Raw genomic sequence first — 27,591 nt, 5'->3', positions numbered from 1 at the left:
TGAATAAGAATGGCAGGGAGGGGGAGGGGGGAATGGGAGTGGGGCAAAGGGGATAACATTTGAAATGTAAATGCAGAGAATATCCAATAAAAAAAACAATGGCCTTCATAGCTTCATATATCTGAATGCTTAGTTATTAGGGAGTGGTAATACTTGAGAAAGATTACAATTAGGAGGTGTGGCCTTGTTGAAGGAAGTGTGTCAGGTCACTGAGTCAGTTTTAAGACTATTCTTCCAGAGGTCCTGAATTCAAATCCCAGCAACCACATGGTGATTCACAACCATTATATAGATCAGGATATACCTTTCAAGTTACTTCTCTGGCCCCATGCCTACTATGATAATGAACTAATTAGATACTAATTAAAGCTCCTTTAAATACTTTATAAGAGTTGCCATGATCCTGGTGTCTCTTCATAGTAATAGAACAGGGATTTAGACTTCTTCCTTAGGCTCTACTCTGGCTTCTCAGGTTGACTGTCTGGTACTTCCTCTTGAAAGACCAGGATAAATCCTGACCCCCTAACAGGTAAAGTAGAAGATCCCTAGCAGGTAGAGTAGAGCCAACAATGTAGCATAGCAGGTTCAGTGACTCTGTTTCAGGAACTGACTGACCATAAAACCATAAAAGTTAAAAATAAGACCTCATAAACAATCTTAAGAAACCGGTGTTTCCTTTACAATTCTTCACTGGTATTTTTGGCATTTTCCAATGACGTACTCCTCCCCACCCCCTTTGTGGTTTTTTTTTTCTTTAAAAACCCCTTCTCCCAGCCACTCGGGGGTCAGACTCCTCTACCCCTGCGTGGGATATGAGTCTCGACCCCAGTGCACTGGTTCAGCAATAAACCTCGTGTAATTGCAGCAAGGACGGTCTGTCGTGAGTTCTTGGAGGGTCGTGTTATCCTGAGACTTGAGTAAGGGTCTCTCCTCTGCAGGGGTCTTTCACTCTAATCTTCCAAATTGACTTTCAGACACAATTACTTCTCCAGCTTAAACTCTGTCCATATAATCTCTGAAAGGATTTGAGTCCTTGGTCATCTATGCCCTGATACAAGCTGATGCTGGTGTCTGAACCAAGATTATACCACAAGTTCTCTGTTTTATTTTTCTTTTAAGATCACTATTTAGCCCAGGCTGGCTTAAAAGTCAGGATACTCCTGTCTCAGAATTCTGAGTATGTGCAGGGCCAAGGTTCCTCCATGTTGTCCCTGTCATAGCCACCTTAGGCCTGATCCAGAGCTGATGCCTCTCAAGACTCCTGTAGGGAAAGTCTTAAAAATTATCCAACCCTGTTCCAGAAACTTAAGGTCTAGATGTACCAGCTAACTGCTGGTCTTTGCTTCAGTTAAACCGCCAACCACTATATGGTTTTGACCTTTAAAAGCTCCCTGCAGAAAGCAGTTGGGGCTGCTCTGTGAGAGTTGTTTCTCTCCGGTGAGCTTAAAACAGACTTTCACATTTGGACTCTGGTCTTGTTGAGTAGTTCTTGCACCTTTGCTCCAAAACAGTGCTGGGATTTTAGGTTTTCTTCCTTTCCCGTCTTCTCCAACCTGGTGTGCATGCACACATGTAGGGAGCAGACGGCAACCTTGGGTGGTGTTCTTTTTCTTAAGTTTTATTTTCTTTTTAAATTTTTTAAAAAGATTTTATTTATGTGAGCACACTGTCGCTGTCTTCAGACACAGAGGGCATCAGATCCCTCTTGATGGTTGTGAGCCACCATGTGGTTGCTGGGAATTGAACTCAGGACCTCTGAAGAGCAGTCAGTGCTTTAACTGCTGAGCCATCTCTCCAGCCCCCAAATATTGTTTTTGTATATGCATCTTCCTGAGATGCAAAATAGTAGTTGACTGTCTCACTGAAAGGTTAAAGTTTTATTTCTGGTGTAAAGAGTAGGTAGCAGGAGTAAGCACTAACCAACTGCGTGGCAGTCAATATGCTATCCCAAAATGTGCCACCTAGGACAAGGGATTACTTTCACCTAAAGGCACCTGACACACAGCAGATTCATTTTTTTCAGAATACAGGTGAACTGTCCCACATAAAGATGCTGTCTGCGTAGCAAGAGAAACAATTTTTAGTGGAAAGAATTCTGCACACACAGACCTTGTTAAAATAACTATCATCTTCCTTTGTTCTCCCGATTGACTTTTCTACAATTTCCTGTCTTTGTTCAACCTAATGCAAAGAACACGTTGGTCCTGCCAACTGCCTGTAGGTCATGTAACCCTCTTATTAAGTTTGTGTGCTTTTCTCCTGTTAATCTCTCATGTCAACTTTAGTCTCAGGTCCAGCTGGGACCTTATTTGGTGAGCAGAAACTTCTACCACTCCTGCAATAGAATCCTCCAAAGTGGGCCCTAAGCAGAGAGGGTGTGTGGAGAAAAACTATACCCTCTGCTAGGCTCACAGTTGATGGGAGTGTCAGGTGGCTGTGTACCTGTGCATAAGACAAAAGCAGTAGGTGTGAAATATTGGGTTCCACAGGGGCTATCACAACTAATTCCTTTCTGCTATTTCACTGCACTAAGGGACCCTGACTAGGTGAGCATACAAGGGGCTGCTGGGCAAACTGAGGCACAGCATGCCAAACTAGCATACTCTTCTTTGTAGCTCCTGGTGTATGCGACAGTAGCACCCGGCCTTCAGCCACTGTAGACACATGAGAAACAGTAAAGAATGAGAGAGATTAGCATCAGGGCCACAGATGGCTCGAAAATTGCTTTCAGCAGTGACTGAAAATAGCAGAGCCAATATAACGGCCTATTGTTTTATTCATCCAGCCTCGTGAGGCGCAGTGTTATTTATTCCCTTTGGTAGTCCAAGGAAATAAGCACCAGAGATAGCAAAAAAGAAATGGTTCCAAACTTACTCAACTCCTAAATGTCTCAGTTAAAAACAAACACACACAATAAAATAAAAACAAACAAACAAACAAAGCAACAACACTGGCCAGTATTCCAGGGCAAATGTAAAGAAACACATTTCTGATGTTTAATGTTTTAAATGAGGAGACAGAAACTCTTAAATAGAAAATAAACATTGTTAGCATTAAATGCTTGACTCTGGTAAAAATCATCATGGATGTTAACTGTCAAGGGTTAAATACTTAATGAGACATTTACATGATCTTGAAGTATCTTCCCACAAATTACTTGTTAACTGCAAAGGGGGGAACCCTTACCTTATAGGGGAAAAAGCTAGAAACCACAACTGTAGCATCATAAAGAGCCACAGAGATGACATGCTTCCTAATACAATACCTTAGAGGTACATCTCTTCCATTGTATGCCTGCCAAAAATGAGCACCTTCAAGATAGCTGCCATAGTCAGTTTGAGATGCTACAATGAAATGACTTAGACTGGGTAATTTATAAATAACAGAAATATAGTCCACATAGCTCCCGAAGCTGGGAGCTCCAAAATGTAGGCATTTGGGAAATTCAGCATTGGCTGGGTTTCTCTGCTTCTAAGAATCACCCATGAGACAAGCCTCTGGCAGGACTGTGAGCGATGTTGATTAGGTTAACTGAAGTGGAAAAGACCCACCCTGAATTCGGGCAGCACCTTCCAGTGGCCCAGACGTAAAGAGCTCTGAGAGAAAATCTTTGGCTTTTTGCCTGTTTTTTTTTTTTGTTGTTGTTGTTGAGGGCTGCTGCTGACACTACGGCCACACTGCCACCATCTGTCCGTGATAGCAGAAGCCAATTATTTCAACCTTCTAACATGAAGAACTTCTAACATGAATATAATTGCTTCAGAAAATCCTGATTAGTGTAATATCGGAGGATGACCTTTAAGTACCTAATTTTCCCTCCTCCACCTCCCAAGGGCTAGATTATAAGCATGCAGTACTACCAGGCCTAGTGGCCCCACGTGTAACTGTCACCTTGGGAGTTAAATTCCAAGGTATGAAGTTTAGAGAAAGTCTCACTGTATATCCCTGGTTGACTTCAAACTCACAGCTCCATCTGCCTTTACCTCTCAAGTGCTGGAGTTAAAGGTGCATGCCACCATGTCTAACACGGGGTATAAACTTTTCAAGAATATGAACATATTCAGACCATAAAGGTAGGCATTGAGGAATCAAACTGAGGGACGTTCCATTAAACTGCAGGCTTCAATTGAATCTTCAAGATCAATACCAATAGACCAGCTACCAGCCAGGCCCAGATCAAGGACTTTGAGTTAGCCCACCTCAACATCTTCCCTGCTGGAGTGCATGAAAGTTCAGGTCCTGCTGATCCAAAGCTGCAACAACAGGGCATCTGAGTGTCCCAGTGATGATCAAATATTGATAGTGGAGTAGAAGCCCGAGGCCTCAAACCAGACCAATGACCCACTACAAGCAACATTTTCGAGTAGTAAAGTTGTATGAGTAAAAGTAAATTGTGGAGAACACTGTGACATACTACAGCTTCCGTGACAAGTTTTTTTTTATGTTTTTTTTTTATTTTAGTTTTTTATTTTGTTGGGCAAAGGTTGCAAGGGTGGAGGGCAGATACAAAGAGATGGGGGGATGAGTGGAATGGAATCAATAAAAAAGTTTTAAAAAATGATGTCGTATCACCTCTCAAGAGAAGAAAGCAGAAGGATCATCCGTTCAAGGCCATCCTCAGTCACATAGTGTATTCTGGGGGAGAGGGAGGTTGGTGTGAATCTAAGGATATATGAGGAAAACAGGGGGGTGTCTCTTGCTTTCTTGAGAATGTAAATAGTCCAACTTTCCTGGAAGAGTAGTTCAAGTTTTCAGTAAGAGTAGTCCAGGCTTCCTGTAAGAAAAAAATATTGAATGTACTGGGACTCACCAGAACATTGTATTGGCCTGTGGTCATTCATGTCAAGTAAAATTCTATAGGTCCTGTGACCAATACTTCAGAATATATGGTGGTGCATTTCTCAAGACTAAGCTAGGAATCTTTGTATCTGCTTGTCTTCTCCCATCATTTTCTTTTGAGCTTCACTAGTCACGTTCCTGTTGGTGTTTGGTTTAGTCACATGCTGGGTGACCTTCTGGTGGGAACTGACAGACAAGGACATGAAAGAGTTTGTCCTCACTCTCGCTGGCAAGCTTGTCTATCCTGTTGCTGCAGGTTTAAGTCCAATTTCTTGAGGATTCCAATGTAGACTAAAGACCACTAGGAATCCTCCAGGCTGAGACACCCAATCCTATGGACTGAACAACTACCAGATTCTCAAACTATCATGAGACAACCAATATTGGACTACACAGATCACATCCTGTAAGCCAGCCTAATAAATCCCCTTTATATGTATATTATCAATTCCGTTCCTTTAGAACCCTGACTAATACACTGACTGAAGCCTTTCAAGTGCAGGTATGTATCACTGTTAGCTATACTATGTATTTAAGCACTAGCTGAGATGTAATTGTACACTGAGGGGGTTCCTTCAGGTGTCACGGTAGGCAGGGAAATGAGCCGCAAAGCGGTGAGGATGTAAACTCGGATACATGGCACTTTTTCCAAGATGGGTTCTAGAAATAGGCTACTTGTACTAGCTTAAGTCAGGATCTGCCCTAGGCTAGGTCATAAAGATAGCATCGAGGTCATCTGGGCTATTTGCCATGTCTGGTCCTGGTTGTGTAAGCTTGGGAGAGCCTCTGGCTGTACAGGTAATGTGTAAGGGTCATTGAGATTACTAGCCACCTCTGGTCCTAAGTGTAGAAATTTGATATGTCCTGACCTAACAGATAATGCAGACCATCAGACTATTAATCATCTCCGATTCCTAGCCTTCTGCAAAAACAGCTTATATTTCTTTTCCTTTGAAAGGACAATCCTGGGTACCTAATAGTCCTGGTTTCCCTGGAGATCTGTGGGCACAAGGACCATTGTGCTCCCAACAACATACAAATAACATTAATTTTAAGGTTGTTTGCAAATCACAACAGAAGATACTAGTAGTTTAGTGTATATCAAATTCTTTTCAACAATAGCTATTTTAAAAGACGTATTTTATGTGTATGAGCATTTGCTTACATGCATATAATTGTTTATGCCTTGTCACTGAAGTTCACAAGAGGGCTTCAGATTCCCTGGGGCTAAAGTCACAGATGGTTGTAAACAGCTATGAGGATGCTGGGAATTGAACCCTGGTCCTCTGCAAGAGCAAGTGCTCCTGAACACTGAGCCATCTCTCTAGCCCAGAAATCGCTATTTTTATTAAAGTAAAATCACCGGGGAAGTAAACTCTAAGTTTGTCATTTTCAGTGGGACTGGAGAGGTGGCTCAGTGGTTAAGACTGCCTGTCACTCTTCCAGAGGTCCTGAGTTCTGTCTCCAAACACCCATATCTAATGGCTGACAACCACCTATAAATCATGGTCCAGGTAATCATACACCCTTTTCTGGTTTCTGTAGACCCAGTACACAATAGGCACACATTTATACATATATACACGTTCATAAAGTAAGTCTTTGAAGAAAAGAGCTCTGAGAGTGACTTGGAGGCTGAGGTGTTCTGCAGAGCCTACAGTATCACCAAACAACTAAAAGAAGGTGGGTCCTATGGGAAGATGCTTTTAGAAACTGGAAGGAAAGATGGCTGAGATGTGTGTAGTCAAGAGATGTGGGTCTAGGAGTGCTACAGCAGCAGCACGGGAACGTGTTGTTTTAAGTAGGGCTGACAGGGTGGGGATCTCCTAGAAAGATTTCCATCTGTGCTGCTGCTGGAGGCCATATTGCTGTCTGTGGTCCATGCTAGAGCCAAGAGACAAGCTAGTGTCACCATGCTGTCATTGGAGGCCATGTTGGTGTCCATGGTCCCTAGTGCTGCTGGCTATTAAGGACAAGGAACCTTCCTTTGCAGTGATAACAATAGCTGCAGACTCATAGTTGAGAACGAGGCAGAGAAGTATTCTGTGACACCTTTCCACCCCCCAAAAAAACAAAAACAAAAACAGTCTAGACAAGAAAACAACAAAGAGGGTCCTTAAAATTTGTGCTAGGGAGGCTGAAGTGTAGCTCTTCACAGGTGACAGTTCTGGTGACTGGGAGTAAGGTTAGGGGTGGAAAAGGACTCAGTGACCTTTAAGAGGCTGACCCCTGGGAGTTTGACCATGCTCCAGTGAGTATATGGGCAACACAAATTGGACTTGGTATTTTTTTTTTCCATTTTTGGACAAAAGGCACAAAGGTGAGAATGTGGACCTGGGAAGAATGAGAAACAAATGTGATGAGGTACATTGTGTGAAATTCCCAAATAATCAATAAAATGCTATGTCAGAAAAAAACTGTTATAGAAAGCTGTTGGAGAGTATGGTGCCATACTATCAAAATGTCTAAGATTATTTGATTCATAAAGAGGAAAAAAGAAACAACCTTTACAATGGAGAAATTGTCAGACAACTCCTTAACCAAGTTCATGGCTTACCACCAATAATAGAACAAAGCATTAAACATATATAATAACTTGGTGTTGCTTCTCTTGTTTCATAAATATATTTTTTTCATAAAGGAGTTATCAAAACTTCCACAAATCTAAATTGAGGGCTGGGTTCCTCAATAATATCAATGTTGCAGAAGACAAACAAACAAAACCCAAGTCAAACAAACAGAAAAAAGCAACATAAAGAGGGAGCTGGGAAACTATCCTAGATTAAAGATTAACCCTAGGTGTAAATCAAATGTGAGTTCTAACTGGATTTTGAGTTTGTCCTCTCTAAGAAGAATGAAATAGAAGAAAACACCAAGATAGTCATCAATCTCTAACATTTAAATATATATTGGCCATTGGCTAACAGTGCTGCAACAGACCGGAATATTTACGAGTACTTGTGCTATTGTTCCTAAGAGACAGATACTAAAATATTTAGCAGTGAACTGGCACACTAAGTCTTCAAATGAATAAGGACTAAATTTCCGCACCTGTTTGAGAAATTCTATTACCATGGATGAAATAAGTTAACTGAAGAGAAGCAGGTTGAGTCATCACTGCACTGGGTCGCTTGTAGAACCCTCAGCCTTTGCATGGGTCTGGGTATAGGAAGAGCAACAGGCTACATATTCTTCCTGCCACAACGATCATAAGAAGGGGACGTGTGCACAGGCCCTAAGCACTACAGCCGTAAAGCACTTCTTTCCTTGCCAAAAGCCTCACGTCAGCAGCACGTGAACTGGTATGCTTTATGGCAGAGGCGCAAAAGCACAAAGTTGCGGCCATTGCTGCATCAGGATCTTCTGCGTAGTCGGCGTTCCGTGCTCCATTGTTGGCTGGCCATTTGGCAGTTGGCACTTCTCCGACTGAGGCGACCATGGCGATGGTAGTGGCGCTTATGCGGAAAACCCGAGATTATATTAAGACCAAGGAGTTTCGGGATTATATAACCAGCACCCACTTCTGGGGTCCTGTGGCCAACTGGGGCCTTCCTATTGCCGCCTTTAAGGATATGAAGGCACCTCCCGATATCATCAGTGGCCGTATGACAACGGCCCTCATCTTCTACTCCATGGCTTTCATGCGCTTTGCCTACCGTGTCCAGCCTCGAAACTACCTGCTGATGGCGTGCCACTTCACCAACGTGTTTGCGCAGAGCATCCAGGCAAGCCGTTACCTGAAGCACCACTATGGTGGCGGAGCCAAGGCCAAAGACACCGACCCTCCAGCCAAATAAGCTTGATGACTGGGGGATGAGAGGGGTAGCCTGAACCAGACTTTTCAGCTCGAAAGCACTGGACTCTATTCCTCCTAAAGAAAAGCCAAGGAAAACTTCGGTTTGCAAACCCGATTTAAACCTTCTGTTTGGTTAATTAAAAAAGAAAAGCATCAAATTGATATTGAGTGTTGCCTGTTTTGTGAACTGGGAGGGGAAAGGTTTCCCTAAGTAAGAGGGAGGGAAAGGTTTCCCTAAGTAAGAGGGAGGGAAAGGTTTTCCTAAGTAAGAGGGAGGGAAAGGTTTCCTAGGTAAGAGGGAGGGAAAGGTTTCCTAAGTAAGAGGGAGGGAAAGGTTTCCTAGGTAAGAGGGAGGGAAAGGTTTCCTAGGTAAGAGGGAGGGAAAGGTTTCCCTAAGTAAGAGGGAGGGAAAGGTTTTCCTAAGTAAGAGGGAGGGAAAGGTTTCCCTAAGTAAGAGGGAGGGAAAGGTTTCCTAGGTAAGAGGGAGGGAAAGGTTTCCTAAGTAAGAGAGAGGGAAAGGTTTCCCTAAGTAAGAGGGAGGGAAAGGTTTCCTAAGTAAGAGGGAGGGAAAGGTTTCCTAGGTAAGAGGGAGGGAAAGGTTTCCTAGGTAAGAGGGAGGGAAAGGTTTCCTAAGTAAGAGGGAGGGAAAGGTTTCCTAAGTAAGAGGGAGGGAAAGGTTTCCTAGGTAAGAGGGAGGGAAAGGTTTCCTAGGTAAGAGGGAGGGAAAGGTTTCCTAGGTAAGAGGGAGGGAAAGGTTTCCTAGGTAAGAGGGAGGGCAGACTGGTGGGTCTCCCTCTTCAAAAGACTTCAGGGTTAGACGTGGGAGGAAGACAGGAGGAAAATCAAACTATTTACTCATAACTTCGCTTAAAAGACCAACCAACCAAAAAAACTTCTCCAAGGTAACCAGGATGTTTGGTGCCCCAGGTGACTTAAAATTTGGTAGTGACAAATCCCTACACCAAAGAGGGTCGGTTTGGAGGCTGTTTCTGTAGAGGGAAATGTTTAGAGGTGGGTTTAAATACAGTGAAATTTCAGTTTATATTTTAAAATACTTAAGACTTTACAGTTTCTTGGTTACCTAGAACAACAATGGAGGTTGCCATGGAGATGAAATAAAGGACTCAGAATGATTTCTGGGCTCAGGATGGTTGCTGTCATTTCAGCAAGTTCTAGGTAAACATGCCCAACTTATAGAAAATGCCAGGAGTTGCTAAGTCCTGCCTCAGGGTTGGTAACTAGATAGGGATGGAGGGGGTGTCACTGGTCAGCAGCAGTGGTTCAGAGTATCCACTAGGAATTCTCTGGGTGCCAATGATGTATTAAACCAGAGCTTGTACAGAGAAGACTGAAATTGTGAGATAAGGTTATTATTGCTAAGACAAGCGGACCTCTGGGGTTTGACTCACATATGCCTAGCCTAGGATCCTGCTGAATACAGGAAAGCCCATGTGGTTTTCTGGGGGACCCAATACACATATTCAGAAGTGCTGAACCTGCTTCTGATCAAGTTTACAAATGCAAAGAAATGAAAACCCCTTCTGAAAGGTTCTGAGGCCATCTGCTCTTGGCTAAGATAGGCCCAACAGTGGAACTCCAGGAAAAGCTGCAGAAACTGTCATCTTCTGCAGCATCCAATCATTAGTTTTATTTGTGGGAAGTTTTTTTCACATTCTGAATATGACGGTAGAGGGTAGGGTACAAATTATAGGACAGGATATTAGTTGCCTGCTGCAATATAACCAGCCACCGATAATTTAACAGCTTAGAACAACAAACACTGTCTCACAGTCTGTGTGCTCTCTGTGTTTGGAAGATCTATTTCCAGGTTCATGGGTGTTTGTGGGAGGCTTCAGCTCCATGTTTTCCTGTAGCACTCTCATGACACAGCATGGCTCCCCCCACCGTGGGGTTTGCAAAGGATGGAGGATGAAAATTTTACTGTGCTGAAGCTTAATCATGAAGTGATGTGTCATTACTTTTGCTATGTTCACAAAGCAACCCTGGTGCACAGTGGAATACTAGAAGGCAAGGATCACTAGGGGTCACCTGTGGAGGTTAGCCTACCCGACAAGGTTCTGAAATAAAAACTGCCCTGTGTCTCTGACAGTCAGTATAAAGTAATAGAGACCCAGCCGCCTTGTAAAGTGCTCAGCCAAGTGAACTATATTAAGATTTTTATTAAAACATTAAAGGATTTTTTTTACTTCACTGAATATCACATGAGTAGAAATTAGTATTTCGGCCTGCCTCACAGAATATATCTTATAATTTGAATATATTTTAATAAAGGCCACTATTGAGTCAATGTTTTCCAGAGCAGGTAGGTTTCTAATTAACCTAGTAAAGGGAAAGGAGGCAATCTCTGATCATTTATTTTTGCAACTATGATTTAGCCATCTTTCTCTACAATTTTTTTTCAATCTATCAAGCACCTGTGTCCCAGGGAATGGCTGAGTAGAAAGCATACTTCTGGACGGAGACCAGGCACTCCACAGGGAGATGAAAGCAGCCTTGGTAGGTTTCCTCCCATGGTGACAGGATTCAAAAGTACCCATAGAGGTGGAGCAAAATCCACGTAATGTGACACAGAAGGCATACAATTTGGTATATGTTGCTCGTGTGTCTTGTTTTGAAATTAAAAACTAATAATTTTTCAAAATACACATATACATGTTTATTATAAAAAAGAATGTACAAAACAGAAAAGCTAAATTCCTTCTGACTACTCAGAGACATAACATAGAAGAAAGACTTGGAAAACAAACCAAACTTTGCAGACCTCCATTATTATAGAACACAAGCAGCAGTACAGCGTGCTAGGTATTATGTGCTTCTCTGTTTATTTGCTTTTGGCAATGGAACAGCAATCTATTCCAGGCATTGTACGTGATGGGCAAGCAAGCACCCCACCACTGAGCGCCACTCCACCCTCGCAAACCATCTTTTTTTACTTTAGATGCCTCACAGGTAAATCACATTACTGCATTTCAGTATGAAATCACTCTTTAGAAGAGTTATGTGGCATAGTGCAGATGCTCTACACCTTATTTGGTAGGTCCTCTATTGGTGGCTGGGTATCAATGCTGTGGTGACCATCCATTTAGATATATCCTGTGCCCAGATGCACGGTTCTGTGGAAGAGATGCGGACAGGCTGATGCCTCTGTATATACCACATCTGCTTTAGAGCCCTTTAAACAAGGGTATTCCTTTCTCTGTTTCAATTCAATGAAATGTTGCTAGTATAGTTTTCCCGAACAATACCTTTCAACTGTAAGAGTGGAAGATAAAGAGATTCTATGTTTTGTACTTCAGAACTTGAAGGGAATCGATATCTTTTCTTTGACAAACTTGCAAAATAAATGCAAAATCTTCCTTTACTCTTAAAGTCTTCTCAAGGACTTTTACAAATGAAGGGAGAAAGAAAACGTAAGACTGAAAACTAAACAGCAACCAGAAAGATTAAATAAGCAAGCTGCAGGCACATTTGCATTCATTTGGGTTATAAGGTGAAAATACATGCCAAATCTAGTCTCTATTGCTACCCAGTCTCTGGAGGCTCGCTGTTCGGCAGGCAGCTAGCCAGGTGAGGGAGTGAATTCATCTTTGCTGAGCCTCGGCATGAAGCGTTTCTTCTAGGTAGTTCTGGAAACATAGCAATGTCCAGAGGTGACATGAAGCAGTCTAATGCCACAGACCTTGGGAAGGAGCAGATGGAGGGAGAGATGGAAGTGAATCTGATTCCCCTAGAACACTGTATACAATAGTGCAAGGCTTCTACACAGTTTGGGAATACAGAAAAAGAACAGAGTTGTGACTGAATCTATGAGTATGTTGAAAGAGAATGATTTGTTTGACTACTGCTAAGAATAATGAAAGGTCCAGTTTTACAGAATGAGAGGCAGCTTAACCAAGAGTATAACTAGCATTTCCACAAACAGTCCAGGAACCTGAGGCCACAAGCGCTCAGGAGACACTAGAAGCTTGTGCCGTTTGCTTGGTCTTTGGGAATAGGGAGCTAAGAACTGATTCCAGAGCCTGATATAGGAAGAAAATGTTCTACAACTGTGCCACACCTCCACTTCTCTATATTTGTTTTTATTTTGAAATAGGAGCTACCCAAGTTGCCCTGGCTGGCCTAGAACTTGGGATCCTCCTACCTTAGCCTTACGAGTAGCCGAGGTTGCAGGCACAAGCCTTCTTACTTCGCTGGGGTTGACTTCTCACGTCCACAGCGAAGGGACAAGTGATCTTTACAGACACCCCTTCTGGGATATTGGTCTGAGCCCTTCCCTGCAAAACTCAGTCAAGCTGTTCTCTAACCTGCCACTAAGCACCCTGGTAATCCCTTTCCTGTTTCTGGCTACTCAAGCCCATAGGAACAATCCCACACTCAGAAGAAATAATAGAAAACAACCACTTTCCTCTTGCCTTTATCATAAGCAAAGACAAATTTAAAAATTTTTATTTGGACACTTACATCCCAGACCATTCTTTGGCACAATCAGAGTAAAACTTCCAGGCGGAGGCAGGGGGTATAGTATACCTCTGCCAGGGGCACAATACTCCCTCACAGACCGGATCCTCACCAGGTAAACAGCTAAGGTTTAGGACCAGAAAAAGACTCTCTCCTTAGAAACAGCAAAAAGTCCCTGGGTGATAACAAAAACCAGCACAAAATGTTTCCTTTCTGCACAGAGAAGGAAGAATGCCTGTCCTGGAAGAAAGGACAACTTTCACAAAACATGCCTGGATGTTGTCAAAGGACAATGTAAAATAGAAGAGAATATTTTCATTTTTATTATTTGGGAGAAAAACAATAAAAGAGTTATTTATGTTAATCAGCTTTCTAATTGACACCAGGCACAATTAATGCTAGATTAAAAACTGGGCATCCCTGGCATCATCTGAAAGCAGAATGGTTTGTGACCATGTCACAAATGATATACTGGTTCACCTAATACCAGACCTTGACTTCAGGGATATGTGGCTGACCTTGCTACAGAATGTTGAGGTTTCACAGGTCTGTGAGCCATTAATGACAGAATGGGCACTTGGCCTGCTTTTGAAAAGGGGGTCTCATTATGTACTGTTTCGGCCAGTGTGGATCTCACTTTGTAGACCAGACTGGCCTTGAACTCACAGGGATCAACCTGTCTCTGCATCCCAGATACTGAGATTAAAGGTGTGTACCACCATATCTAACCTTCCTTTCTAATAGTTAGGGCACAGGGAAGAGTCAGTGAGACTGTTGGTTCATATAAGAAGTCAGATATCAAAGGGATGAGGATATTGTGTCTGTCTTTAACATTCAGTACCTTCACTTACCTCAAGCCGTCCTTTCGGGTGTCTGTCTCTCCGCATCATTTGAAATTTGTTTTTGATGCTGTAGATAGAGGCTATCTAGCTTCTCCAATTCTTCTGTAAGGCCATTTCTAAGATCTGTGTTGCTTCTCAGAAACCCTTTCACCACATCCAATTGATTTAAGATCTGTAAGAGGAAAGTGTACAAAATGCTACTTAGGACAGTTATAAAAGTTCAATTCAAACCAACAGGGGAATTTCAAGATTGGCTGCCAGGACTACAGGTGTAGCTCAGCAGCAGAACACACTTGGCAAGGGCAAGGCACTAGCTTCTAGCTTTACTCTTCCCTAAAATACCTGCTCCGTCCATATATCTACCATAAGACAGAATCCCTGACTACTTGCAAGTATCCAGTAACTCATAGGTTAGGTTTACAAATCAAAAGCCAACAAATTCAGGCTAGAGAGATGGCTCAGTGGTTAAGTGCACTGACTGCTCTTCCAGAGGTCCTGAGTTCAAATCCCAGCAACCACACGGTGGCTTAGAACCATCCAAAATGGGATCTGATGCCCACTTTTGGTGTGTCTGAAGACAGCTACAGTGTACACACATACATAAAATAGTCCTTAAAAAAAGCAAACAAGGCACACTCATGCCATGTGTGGTGGCCCAAACCTTTGTCCCAGCACTGAGAAAGCAGAGGCAGATGAATCTCTGAATTTTCTGTCCACCCTCATCTACATAGCAAGTAGCAGGCCACCCAGAAACCTTGTCTCAAAACAAACAAACATAATCCAACACACACACACACACACACACACACACACACACACACACACACACAGAGAGAGAGAGAGAGAGAGAGAGAGAGAGAGAGAGAGAGAGAGAGAGAGAGTATGTAAACTTAGCCAGGCAAAGTTTTCATGCCTGTTGAAATCAGAACTTAGAAAGCTGAGGGAAGAAGATGACCACAAGTTGCAAGCCTACACCAAAAAATAAAAACAAAATAAATAAAAACAAACCAAACACGATCACAGAAACATCAGCCACATAGATGTTGTTTGCTTCAAAACTTGAATTTATATAGAAAGTGTTCATCTTATACCATTAAGGGTTTGTAACTACATACATATTACTGACAGAAGATAAATCTAAATAACACAGTACTTATACTAAAATTCCAAGTCAATAGGGTATGAGGTTAAAAAGTCATCTTTTAAATCTGACCCTAGTTATTCCATTCTTTCCTTTACATGTGACTATAACAAATGATCCAATCTCTTCTAAAAACATGTCATGTGTCTGTGTGTACACATTTTCTAAATCACAGAGTATACATACAAAAGTGTTCTGCTTTCTCCTTACCACTCTTCACCCCCTTGTCCTCTCACTCCTCCCTAACTGTCCCTTTCCTAGATGGGACTCCCGCTTTATTTTGGGACCCATCTGTATGATTGCCTGATTGGGGCTATCCCCAGGAGCTTACTGAGATTACCAGGAGCTACATTAACTATAGGCATTGGCTCTCCTCTCTCTAAATTCTCTAATAGCAAAGAGGTTAAGACCTCTTATACATATATATTCAATACAGGGCTTCTCTTTATAGTCCGGGCTGTTCTGGAACTCACTTTGTAGACCACCTGGCCTTGAACTCAAGAGTTCTACCTGTCTCTGCCTCCTGAGTGCTGGGATTATAGGCATGAAACCCCCACCACCCAGTTAAAAAAGAAAGTCAGGTTCCTGTTATTTACTTCAGACTTGCCTGAAACATAGGATCCTATTGCCTCAAGTCTCATCATTTTATTGGATTATTTTATGTCTCTGTCTCTGTCTCTGTCTCTGTCTCTCTCTCTCTGTGTGTGTGTGGGGGGGGGGCATCTGCAGATCAGATTGCCCAGAAACTGGAACTGTAGATGGCCATAAGCCATCATGTGGGTGCTGGAAACAAAACCTGGGTCCTCTACAAGAGTAGTCAGTACCCTGAGCCATCTTTCTAGTCCCATAAGTCTGACTTTTTAAAAAATTTATTTGTTATATATAAGTATACTGTAGCTGTCTTCAGACACACCAGAAGAGGGCATCAGATCTCATTACAGATGGTTGTGAGCCACCATGTGGTTTCTGGGATTTGAACTCAGCACCTCTGGAAGAGCAGTCAGTGCTCTTAACCACTGAGCCATCTCTCCAGCACAAGCCTGATTTTTTAATGGCTGAATAATAGTCCAATTATGGAAGTCCACTTTCAATACATTCTGAACCTTGTGTTGAGACAAGTAATCATTTGGAATTTACCCTCACATATAAGACTTACATAAATGACATTTATGTAATTGATATTTCTGTTTATAGAAATAGAAGACAACTTTAATTCTGATTGAATGGAGTCTGTCTTAATTTTAGTAGTTAGCCACAAATAGTATGTATAACAGTTATACTAATTTAAATCTTCCAACAACATACTTTTCAACATTTTAGCCAGTATAAGGAATCTCAGAGTAGTACGATGGAACTGTCAGCACTGGTCTTACTTATCCCAGAACACCTTCATTTCCTAGCCAGTACAAAGCCCAAACTAACTTCACAATTCTGCTAAGAGCATCCTTCCTTCCAGGTCAACTACTGAGCACTTAATAAATCCTTGAGTTATAGCTCCTTTTCTGTTTTTGTGGGGAGGGTTCCCCATATGTCAGATAATCCTGTAAGCATCTTGCTCCAAATTCTGCTGGAGCTCTTATGCTACCTATTAGGTCTTCGAGCATTTGCTAAGTGAACATACCCATTATTACATATGATCAGTAAGTACTGAAAGAATATGCACTTCCTGACAATGTGATTTAGTCAGAAACCTCAGTGCCTGTCCAGGCTGGAGTTTTATGTCAACACACACTAGAGTCATTTTGGAAAACAAAACCTCAATTGAGAAAATGTTCCCAAAAGATTGGTCATCAGGCAAGCCTATGGGGCATTTCCTTAACTAAGGATGGATGTGGGAATGCCAGGTGGGCCCTAGTTGTATTAGAAAGCAGGCTGAACAGCCACAAGGAGCAAGCCAGTAAGCAGCACCCCTCCATGATCTCTGCATCAGCCCCTGCCTCGACTTCCCTCAGAAAGTGTGACCTGTGTTGTAAGCTGAAATCAACCCCCAAATTGTGTTTATCACAGCAACAGAAAGTGTCACATAGAGCCACTGCCACCACCTTTCTTTTCTCCTCACAGTTCATCCCTGTACCTCTTCCGGCAACACCTCTTCTGCTGCTGCTTGAAGATACATCTCTTGCAGTTTTTCCTTCAGCAATTCTATTTCCATTTCATGAATTTGGCTCACACTCAAGTAACTTCCTGTCTCAAATTCACACCCATCTCGTTCATCTTCCTCAGGGATGTGAACAGCCCAGTCAGATGTCAACAGCTGTGGGGTGACCACACACATCCATCAACAAACTATGTCTTAAAGTACAGGTTTTAAACTATTTTTTTAATCAATTCTTTGAGAATTTCATATATGCACACAATTTACTTTGATTACAGTCACTTTACCTCCTATGACTTCTGGAAAGACCTATACATTAAAACTCCATTCTTAAGGTATGCCACTGTTTGCAGTGTTGGTAATAGAACTCAGAGCCTGAATCTACCACCCAGCAACACCCCAGCCGCTTGCACTGTATTAACACAAGGTTTGTATTTGAGTGTAGACCTGAGGACCCGAGTTCCTGCAGCTCATAAGGTGAAGAGAACAGACTCTTGTCCTCTAATCTCCACATATGCACTGCACACATGCACGCATGCACGCACACACACACGTGTAATTATGTGTAGTGTGGATCTGCCTGTGTGTATGTGTGTGTGTGTAAGAGTTTGTCTGTGTGTGTGTGTGTGCGTGTACTGGTGCAGACCCACGTGGGCAAACACACATATACACAACATGAATGAACTTCTTTAATAGAAAAGAAATTCTACTCGATTACTCAAAGAATTTATAACAAAATACCATTACTCATATCTATTTTAGCCACACACTTGGCTCTGTTACTTTCTGATTTTACATCAGATTTTTTTCCTTTGTCCACATTTTAAAACTTAGCTTGGAGCTGGGGCTATAGTTCAGTAAGAAAGCCATGTGTGAGCATAGCTCTAGCTTGTTCCCCAAATAGGCCCTCCAAATAGCAATAAGAAAAATAAAGACTAGGAGTGCAGAGCGCTTGCCTAGTATTCCCGAGGACCAGTGCATGCTATCTATCACCAGCTTCACATCAATAAGACACAAATACATTTTGGTTAAAATAAGCATCAAATTGGATTTCTTCTGTTTGAGAAAGGGTCTCACAACGTAGCTCAGGCTTCCTAGGAATTTAGTACACAATAAGGCTAGCTTTGAACTCAGTACATAACAGAGACTGCCTCAGCCTCCCAAGTGATGGGATTCACATGAAACATTAACATTAAATTCTAAATAAATGACTATGGATAGTTTTGACCCCTTAAGTTTTGTGTACCAGAACTCTTAACTGTAGTTTCAGATGGGCAGGATGGTGCATGCCTATGGCCCCAGTACTAGTCACATAGAGGTGGACTGCTGCTTGCATATTTCTGGACAACCTAGTCTACATATAAAGTTCCAGGACAGGCAGAGCTAACAGTAAGATCTTGTCTCAAACAAAAAAAAAAAAAAAACCCTAAATAAATCTATGAAGATTCTTACCTGTTCTATTCTGGAATATACTGCTGCAATCTCTGGAATGTTCTTGAATTCGTTCAGAAAATTTTGGATCTTTATCTGAAAATCTTGAAGCCAAGTAGATGAAACTTTCATCTCTGAAGAGTGCATTATCTCATTTCGACATTTAATTACCTACAGAAAAACAGAGAAGAGCCTTCAAAATCAGAAGTTATTTGGAAAGCATTAGGAGGTGTGTGACATTGTTGGAGGAGCTGCTTCACTGGGGTCAGTGTTTCAAACAATCCATGCCATTCCCATGCATGCAGCTCAAGTACATGCTTAGCTGTGCTCCAAGCCTTTGCTCTACCAAAGCAGACTTAACCCTTTGAAACTGTAAGCCCAATTAAATCTTTCCTTTATAAGTTGCCTTCAAATACAGTAATAAAAAAGCAACACATGCAGAAGAAGAAAACCAACTCCTACAAGTTGTCATTTGACCTCTACATGTACATAATGTAAGAAAATGTAATAAAAACAAATTGGACATAACACTTTTTAAAAGCCTTGTAAGTTAATAGGGTAAACTAGGACCATGTAGCTTTAAAAAGAAATTACAAAAATACTTTGCTGAATTAAAAAATTGACCAGTGTGTTCCGGTATCTAGAGGACAAGGGCTGGACTTTCATGAGACCACTGCATGATCTGGCATGTGCTTAAAATGGCATAGAGGACAATGGAACCTGCTAGCCCATAAGTCAGATCTTTACTTTTCTGTCTGCCCAGAGCACACCTGTCAAGCGATGAAGTCTTTGGGGAAGGCTCAGATGATTGCCTTCGTGAAGATGGTTTATATGCAAGTAGAAAGATGAAGGCAGAAGAAACAAGAATGAACTAGAGAATGTATGTCCCATCTAAAGCAGCAGCTCATTGCTTTTGCTGTGGGAGTTTTATGAACCCAGTGTCATCAGATCTTCTTGATTTTTTTTCCAAAGATGGAAATTCAGTTTAAATGACTACAAATTTGAAAACTGTTTTAAAATAACCCGGCAAGAGTAAAAGCTCTTATCTCCATGCGTGGCAAGCTGAGTTCAATGCCTGGGACAAAGAAGGTGGAGAGAAGGGGCTTTTGAAAGTTGTCCTCTCACAGTCACAAGAGTCCATCTACACATACATGTGTTTACAGACACCAAGGAAGTATGTGGCTCTCAGTGATTAATCACAACCATCTGTAACTTCAGCTCCATGAGATCTGACTCTGTTTTCAGACCTCCACAAGCACCAAGTATGCACGCACATGGTGCACATAAATATGTGCAAGCGAAACACTCACACACATATGATAAATGTCAGAAATCATAAATAAATAGAATAATTCTGTAGAATCCGGTAGGACAAAGAAAGCAGGACAACAGACCAGACTTTGGCTATATAATATTGTCAAGGGTAAAGAATTATTCAACCCATTGCTACACAAATAACAACCAAGGTAGAAAAATTCAAAGAGTGTGGAGAGATGCTCAGTGGTTCAAAGCACTTGTTGCCCTTCTAAAGTACCCAGGTTTTGATTCCCAGCTCTTTCATGGCAGGTAACATCTGTTCCTTCAGTCCAAGGGAATCCAACACAGTCTTCTGGCCTCCACAGGCACTGCATGCACACGATGTACAGGTAAACATGTAGGCACAACATCATACATGTTAAAAGAAAAAATCTCTGAGAAGAGAAGGTAGACAGTCATGGTGGCATGCAGCTGTGATCACAGCACTTGGGAGACTAAGGCAAGAGAATAATGACTTCAAGGCACACAAGTGACATCTTGTCTCAAAAAGAAAACAAGAAACACAAGAAACTTCCATCCTTAGCCTTGGAAATCATCTACCCAAAATGTCTTTGTTATAGTTAATTCAGGTTTTACACACACACACACACACACACACACACACACACACACACACACACACACAAACACACACACACACACACACACACACACACACACACAGAAGATCAAGAATAAATCGCAGATGTCCCATGTCCTGAGTGTCTTACACTGGTGGGTCTCAATTTCGCATTGATTTGATTGTGACTATGTCTGTGCCCTGGTTCTTTACTCTTTGGAGTAAGAGTATTTAATTTTTAAACTTTTTCATTTTATATGAGCCTACAGGTATGGTACCTGGGGTACTTTAGTGAAAATTTCAAAGTGTTAGAATTTTAAAAGACTGAGACTTTTAAGAGTTTTATAATGTGATACTAATATACCATCTTGAAAACAAAATATAAAAGTCTAGCTGACAAACAGGTCAAGCTAGTTTCTTGTCAACTTGACACAAAATGACAGGAATCATCTAGGAATTGTGAACCTCAGTAGAAAAAACTGTTCCCACTAGATCAGTATGTAGTGCATTTTCTGGATTGATGATTGTCAAAAGAGGACCAGGCCCACTGTGGGCACTGCCACCCTGGGCTAAGAGTCCTGGGCTCTATAAACAGCAGGGTAAGCAAGGCTCGAGGAACAAATACTCCTATGTTCCTGTCTTGACTTCTCTAATGACGACTATGTTGAAAAACTGTAAGCTGAAGCCTTTCCTCTCTAGGTTCTTTTAAAAATCTGCGTTGTTCTCCAAAATAGCTTAAAACATTCAGCAAGCATATTGGATCTAAACACACACACACCCTCTCACCCTCTTTCACCTTACATTTTGAGATAGGGTCTCTCAGTGAACTTGAAGTGTTCAGACTAGCTGCTTAGCAAAGCCCCAGGATCCTATTGTTCCTTTTCCTGACCCAGTACTGGGGTTAGATATGTATTTCCACACCCAGCATTTACATGGGTGGTCAGGATCTGAAATTAGATCTTCATGCAATCACTTTACTGACTACTCTATCTCCCCCATACGTCAGACCTATTTTTATACAGAAAATTACTTTTGTTTATGGCAGAGAAGATGGATCTGAATTTCATCTACTCAAATGGCCAACAGTGTTGTGATGTTTTGAATAACAATGCCCCTAAAGGCTCATAGGTGTGGCATTAGGAGGTGTGACCTTGTTGAAGTAGGGGTGGTCTTGGAGGAAGTGTATCACTAGGGTGGGCTTTGAGGTTTCAAAAAACCCATTCCAAGCCCAAAGTTTCTCTCTTCTTGGTGCCTGCCCATCCAGATGTAGAATTCCCAGCTCCTTCTTCAGCACCATGCCTTTCTGCATGCTGCCACGCTTCCTACCAATGGTAATGGACTGAACCTCAGAACTATAAGCCAGCCCCAATTAAATGTTGTCCTAAGGGTTGCTATGGTCATGGTGTCTCTTCACAGCAAAGAACAGTGAGTAAGGCAAGTATAGTAACAAACTGTCAGGAAAGTAGTTCTAGAGAAGTGTAGGGTTATTGCTTGATCACACATAGAGGGTATACATGAAATGAGCCCATGAGCTGCTTAGTGATACCAACTTTGGGCTCAAGTCTTTCTTTGCCACTGCTGTTCTCAGTGCTGCTAAGCTATTCCTGTGTGGCTGGCTTATTACCAGAGGAGGTTCACTTTTGTCTTCCTAGTGTTGACCAGACAGCATGGGTGGACAGTTCTGAATCTGATAGCTCTTACCTCTGTAACCTTTTTCCGGTCAACCACGAAGTGATCGCAGGAATTGATGAGACTTAGAAGAGCAACTGCATCACATTCCTCAGGTCCTCGTTTGTCTGCCAGTCCTCGGGGCATGAAGGCCTGTAGTAAGGGAGGTACTAGGTCACCCGAGTGTCCCAGAGCTCTGAGTGCTACAGAGGCAAATTCTTTCCCCCTTTCCTAACTGATGACTAAGTTTCAAGGTAGAACCTCATGCGTTTACAATGTAAGTGGGAAAAGTCCTATCACAGGTAAGCAGGGCTGCTCTATACCTCTGCAATATTACATACAGTTAATATACTGGCTTTCTTCTTGTCCTTTTGTTTTGCTTTTTTAGAGACAGGGTCTCTCTCTCTCTCTCTATAGTCCTGGCTATCCTGGAGCTCAATATGTAGGCCACGATGTCTTTAAACCCCCTGAACTCTAACTTAAAGGTATGTCTGAAAGCAAACACAATTCAGTGAGGAAGCAGCTCCAATGCTTTGCACAGGACTGTTCATGCTGCTATTCCAAAGGCTGACAGCAATCACAGGAGAGCCGCTGTCAAGGCTCTCGTGGCAGGAAAACACCATACTTGAGCCTCCCATTAAGTCAAAAGAATTTTGTGGACTCAGCCTAACACAGGGTTGTCACATCTGTCTTTGTCTATTAGGGATGCTACAGAGGTTAACAAAGAAATTAATTGACCCACGTAACTGATATAAGGAGACTAAAGAAAACCAACAGCCCAATTCATCTGCTGTTGAAGGGAAAACACAGATGGTCCATCAATGCCTCTGAATTGGCCTAGCATTACTTTCCCAGTGTAGATTCTATCCAACATGGTCTTGCTAATAGAAAAAACTTGTCTTTGCCATATTAGTTCTGTTTTGGTAATTATTCCCTTTCTTTTGGAAGCAGAAGCTAACAGGGAGCCTCTGCTGCCTCCTTACAGCACTACACACCAAATGTTTCACTCAGTAAACAGAGAGCAGAGAAACACCCTCTGCCTTCCACTATCTCTTCACTGTGAAGCTGGAGAAATGAATGTACAGGCCATGCTGGGCCTCAAAGGCTCTGCAGCAAGTGTAGAGTTTACTAGAAGGACACCAAAAAACCTCCTACAAGTATTCTACAAGGAAACAGACCCATCAACGTCCTATGTAAAAAAATCTACCCATTTCACTGTGTATAGAGCTATGCAGAGGGGCCAAAAACAGTGTACAGGGCCGGGTGGCCACAGCCAGAATCTAGGCAGAAGATGAAAAGACATGCTGGAGTGGTAGACAGGAGAGGCATACCTAAAACCCTGCACAGGAACCTGGAGGGCAGCAAGGGGTAACGATGAAACCAGAATGACTCTAGGGAGATGCTGGAGAGGCAGCTCTATCTATGGTAGAGCATGTATAACATATATAAATAACGTCATGGATTCCCTTCCTCAGTATGGCAAAACCACACATAGGCATAAAAAAGAATATTCTTTGATTGGGAATCAGGTGGATAAATCCCACTGCAGAACGACATCCTAAGAGCTGAGGAGATGCAGCATAGGGGTCAGGGAAACACCCAGATATGCACATCTGTAGCTCTGAATTACAAGGACAAGGCTAGGATCATTGCCAGAGAGGCTAGAAGAGGAGATGCCACAAAGGCAGTGGTGTCTGAACTCAAGTAGCCAGTGGTGAGTGGTACCTGCCTGACAGGTAAGAACAATGAAGCTAGGAGCTATGCCACACACCTGAAAATTTAGTAGTTGAGAAGTAGAGGAAGGAGAACCAAGAGACCAACCTGGACTACATATAGACTCAATAAACCCAGGGTTGGGGGTGTAGCTCAGTGTTATAGTACTTTCCTAGCATGTGTGAGGTCTTGGGTTACACTGCCAGCCATGGAAAGAAGGGGAAGGCTGGAGAACAGAGGTCATAGATACAGGGTAAGGAAAGAAGCCAGGTTTGCAGAGAACATGTGGGAGCTAAGGAGTAACAGGCAGCAAGTTCTCTTGATGACATTCTGCTAAGTAGGTGTATAGACAGCTGACAGATAAATGGGGAGACAGTAAGCAAAATGGATTTAGAAAAAAACCCCTCCCCCAATTTTATTTTCCAATTATTTCTCAAGTGCCTATAAATATAGCTCCACTGATCTATTATATACCCCCTTGAAGTACATAAGTCAGAGGTTTTGAGTCAGATAGTTTTAAGCACCTATCAGTGTGGGCAAGAACCTATAGAACTGGTACAGAGGTTATAAAGGGGTCCTGCTTATTGGCTTGCTCCCTATGGTTTATTCAGTCTGCTTTCTAAATAGAACCCAGGACTACCAGCCTAGGGATGGTACCACCCACAGTGGGCTGGACCCTCTCATACCAATCACTAAGAAAATGCCCTACCGGCTTGTCTCCAGTCTGATCTTGTAGAGGCATTTTCTTTATTCAGGTTCCCTCCTTTCCAGGTGGTTTTAGCTTGTGTCATGTTGATGTCAAACTAGCTAGCACAAACTAAGCTAATAGTAAAGCTATTTGTACGGTGATGAGATTAATCCAGAAAGCAGAAGAATGGACAGCTAAAGATTTAAAGGATGAGAGCCAACACATAAGTAGAGGGGAAGGGCAAGTGAGAACTCACTTTGTAGCAGAAAGAAGTAACACCCACACTTAAGGTTATATGTTCAACAAAAAGACAAGTAAGTCTGTATTTGGGGTATCCATCAACTCCATGACTTGTAAGCAAAGCAGCTTAGATGAAGAAGGGGAAACAGGAAGAAGAGTTTGGTGGCAGGGGTAGGGGGGGGAACAGATAGCACCAGGAACTGAAGCCCACAGGAGGCATTAGGGCTCAGGATCAAGAATGAAATAAAACCAGTGAGTTTCTTTCTGAGCTACTTCCCTCAAGTAGAAGCATATGGTGTTGTGTGGACCTGAGTTGGGCTAGGCAGGTTCAGAGAATGAAAACAGCGAAGATGATTGCAAAGGTTGTTGTAACGACAGGCACTGGAAATTAAGCCACTGAGGCAAAGCCAAGCAGAACGGAGGAGACTACCCAAGACTGAGAAGCAATAGAAGGCAGGGTCAAGTGTTTGGAGAAGAATGTGTCAACAGAGATGGGGTGTGGGCACACATCACTATGTTGAGGTACAGTATGCCAAGGATGCTAAACTAGGAAACCCAGGAACTGAGAGGATGGAGTTAGAACCACATGCATACACAAGGCTCAACTAAGTGGTCTGCAGGTGGACAGCAACAAAGGGAAAGGCTGCCAAGAGTAGGTGGCACGGGCTTCAGAAGGGTTCCAAAGCTATGAATGCTGTATCAGAGACAGTCACAAAAGGGGACAGTTTTATTTCCTTCAGGCGTCATCCCCCATACACTCCAGGTAAGAGAAATTGGCAACACAACAGTGGCAGTAAATCCAGTATTAGTGGTGGTAGTGGACAAGGCTAGAGATGTGGCTTCGCAGGTTAAGAGGACTGGAGTTTAGTTCCTCATGCTGGGAGACTCACAACCAACTGTCACTCCAGCTCCGGGGCATCCAACTCCCTCTTCCGGCCCTTGGGTGCACCAGAACACAGGTGGCATACACTCACATTAACATTAAGTGCTTTCATGACAGGCAGCCACCACCAAGCCAAGCCCAATATTTTTTAATCTAAAAAAGAGGAGAAGAAGAAAAAAGAAACAGGGAGAAAACAGAGGTAGACTGAACCTACAGTCTAAGAACTGCTCCTTTTTCCTGCCAGTCATGAACTTGCCCATACAGTAACTCCCAAAGTCAATTTGTGTTAAAAAGCTACCTCCAACCCTCCCTCCACAGCTTCCAGAAAACATCAAGAAATCAAAAAATTCCCCGATCCGACTAGGCATTAAGTCACAGTGACAAAATCTAAACACAGGCCTAACAACTCCTACCTCATAACTTACATTTCCACCTTCTAAAAATGTATACCTTAGGCATCCTCTTGGCATTCCACTGCAAAAATGAGCCTTTTAGTACGACCACTGTAAAGCACACCTTAACTGTTCTTTCATGTCCCTTAGCCTCTACTACTTCCCCCATATTATTAACACAGGATCATACAATACATAGTTCAGGATATCCCCAAACTCGTAGTGAACCTGCCCCAGCCTCTCCAGTGGTGGTATTATTTAAATACATGAGCCACTGCACTTGGCTTCACACTATCTATATCTTTCTCCAGCATCTCTTATTGGAATCTTTAGTATAACTTCCCAGAAGAAGCAAAGCTCATGTGCCTGCAAGAAGGGAAAAAAACCCAGAAGCTTCTATTTTACTGAGCTTTGTTGGGTCCACTCTTTAAAACTTGTACTTTTTGAAGTCCCAGCTTGTATTCAAAACCCACCAGCCTCCCTGAGGCACTAGGAGAAACTTCATCTGCTTTCTTCCAGGCTGCAAGCACTTACCTTGGCTACCTCCCAAGGGTCCACGGGCCAAAGGCCAGGCCTGCAATTTCCCCAGTGCACGTCTCCATTTCTGTTGATGTGATGCCTCAAGATCTCGCGTTTCCACTCTGTGCATACCTGACACTGAGGCTGAAACTACAGCGGGCAGAGGTGAGGAGGGACCGGGATGGGCAGAGCAGCAAAATAGAATCACCCTGGGAGTGGTGAGCAGCCCCACCCCGCGAAGTAAAAAAATACAGCAAGCGCATGGCATTGGGGACAGGCTGTGGGTATGTGCACTAGCCCAGGGCCAGCAGCTCACCTGGCGAGCGCGCGGGCTGCACCGGGAACCTCCGCGGCAGGTGGCTTGGGGACCAAGGCCAGGGACTGCAGCCAGCAGTCCACGATGGAAGGAGAGCACTTCGCGGTGTATGAAACCCTGCAGGCAGCTGCGTAGCAACAGCAGACAGTGTCCTGCCTTCACCCAGTTTTTGTATTCAGCGCAATTGAGGCGCGCGGCCAGCTCTGACAACACCATGTCTTACTCCTGAAGGCGGGGTGGGGGGGCACGCACGCGCAGCACCCCCGGAAGCTTCCACACAGCGCAGGCGTAGCCCAACCCCACAAACGTCGGGGTTGCACGTCACAGTGAGGTGCACACTTCAGAGGGCAGAGGCTGGCCGCTGTTTCAGTTCCAGGAAGTCACAGCTCCACCCCCACTTAAAGGAACCGCCTTTGTTTGTGGACATGGAGCATTTAGACTAGTCCTTTTAGCTTTAATTTTCACCCCCCCCCCCAATACCCTGATAACCCTCTAACCAACTTGATCCCCTCCTGATGTGCTGACTTTTTTATTGTAAAGATGGAGGAATGTTCATGTTTCTTGAATAACATAATGTTCCTTGCATTGTGCAATTCTATAAAATTAACTCCTTCCTAAACCCACAGAACAGCAAACTCAGTACATCAATAACATGCCTGCCCTCTACCTGAAG

At 42.9% G+C, this 27,591-nt stretch overlaps 2 protein-coding genes across 3 annotated transcripts; one reads left to right on the top strand and one right to left on the bottom strand.

Annotated features, from left to right (window-relative positions):
* Nucleotides 1-4,581: 4,581 nt before the first annotated feature.
* LOC308414330 (uncharacterized protein CXorf38 homolog) lies at nt 4,582-27,134 on the bottom strand (the record flags this gene model as incomplete). 2 transcript variants are annotated; one of them, XM_080909567.1, is made up of 7 exons in its annotated part: nt 4,582-4,774; nt 13,966-14,128; nt 17,172-17,351; nt 18,645-18,794; nt 22,201-22,320; nt 26,618-26,752; nt 26,919-27,134. In XM_080909567.1, 6 exons carry the CDS (start codon nt 27,132-27,134, stop codon nt 13,967-13,969), a joined length of 963 nt encoding a protein of 320 aa, XP_080765693.1. In that variant the 3' UTR covers nt 4,582-4,774; nt 13,966. The 2 variants fall into 2 exon arrangements, with proteins under 2 accessions (XP_080765693.1, XP_080765692.1); XM_080909566.1 differs by lacking the exon at nt 4,582-4,774 and adding an exon at nt 11,682-12,335.
* Nucleotides 7,866-8,636, top strand: MPC1L (mitochondrial pyruvate carrier 1 like; the record flags this gene model as incomplete). Its single annotated transcript, XM_080910544.1, has 1 exon — nt 7,866-8,636. Exon 1 carries the CDS (start codon nt 8,277-8,279, stop codon nt 8,634-8,636), a length of 360 nt encoding a protein of 119 aa, XP_080766670.1. The 5' UTR covers nt 7,866-8,276.
* Nucleotides 27,135-27,591: the final 457 nt, after the last annotated feature.

The sequence above is a fragment of the Micromys minutus genome (assembly GCF_963924665.1).
Source record: "Micromys minutus genome assembly, chromosome: X".
Taxonomy (NCBI): Eukaryota; Metazoa; Chordata; class Mammalia; order Rodentia; family Muridae; genus Micromys; species Micromys minutus.
This window is presented reverse-complemented; position numbering and strand designations above follow the sequence as displayed.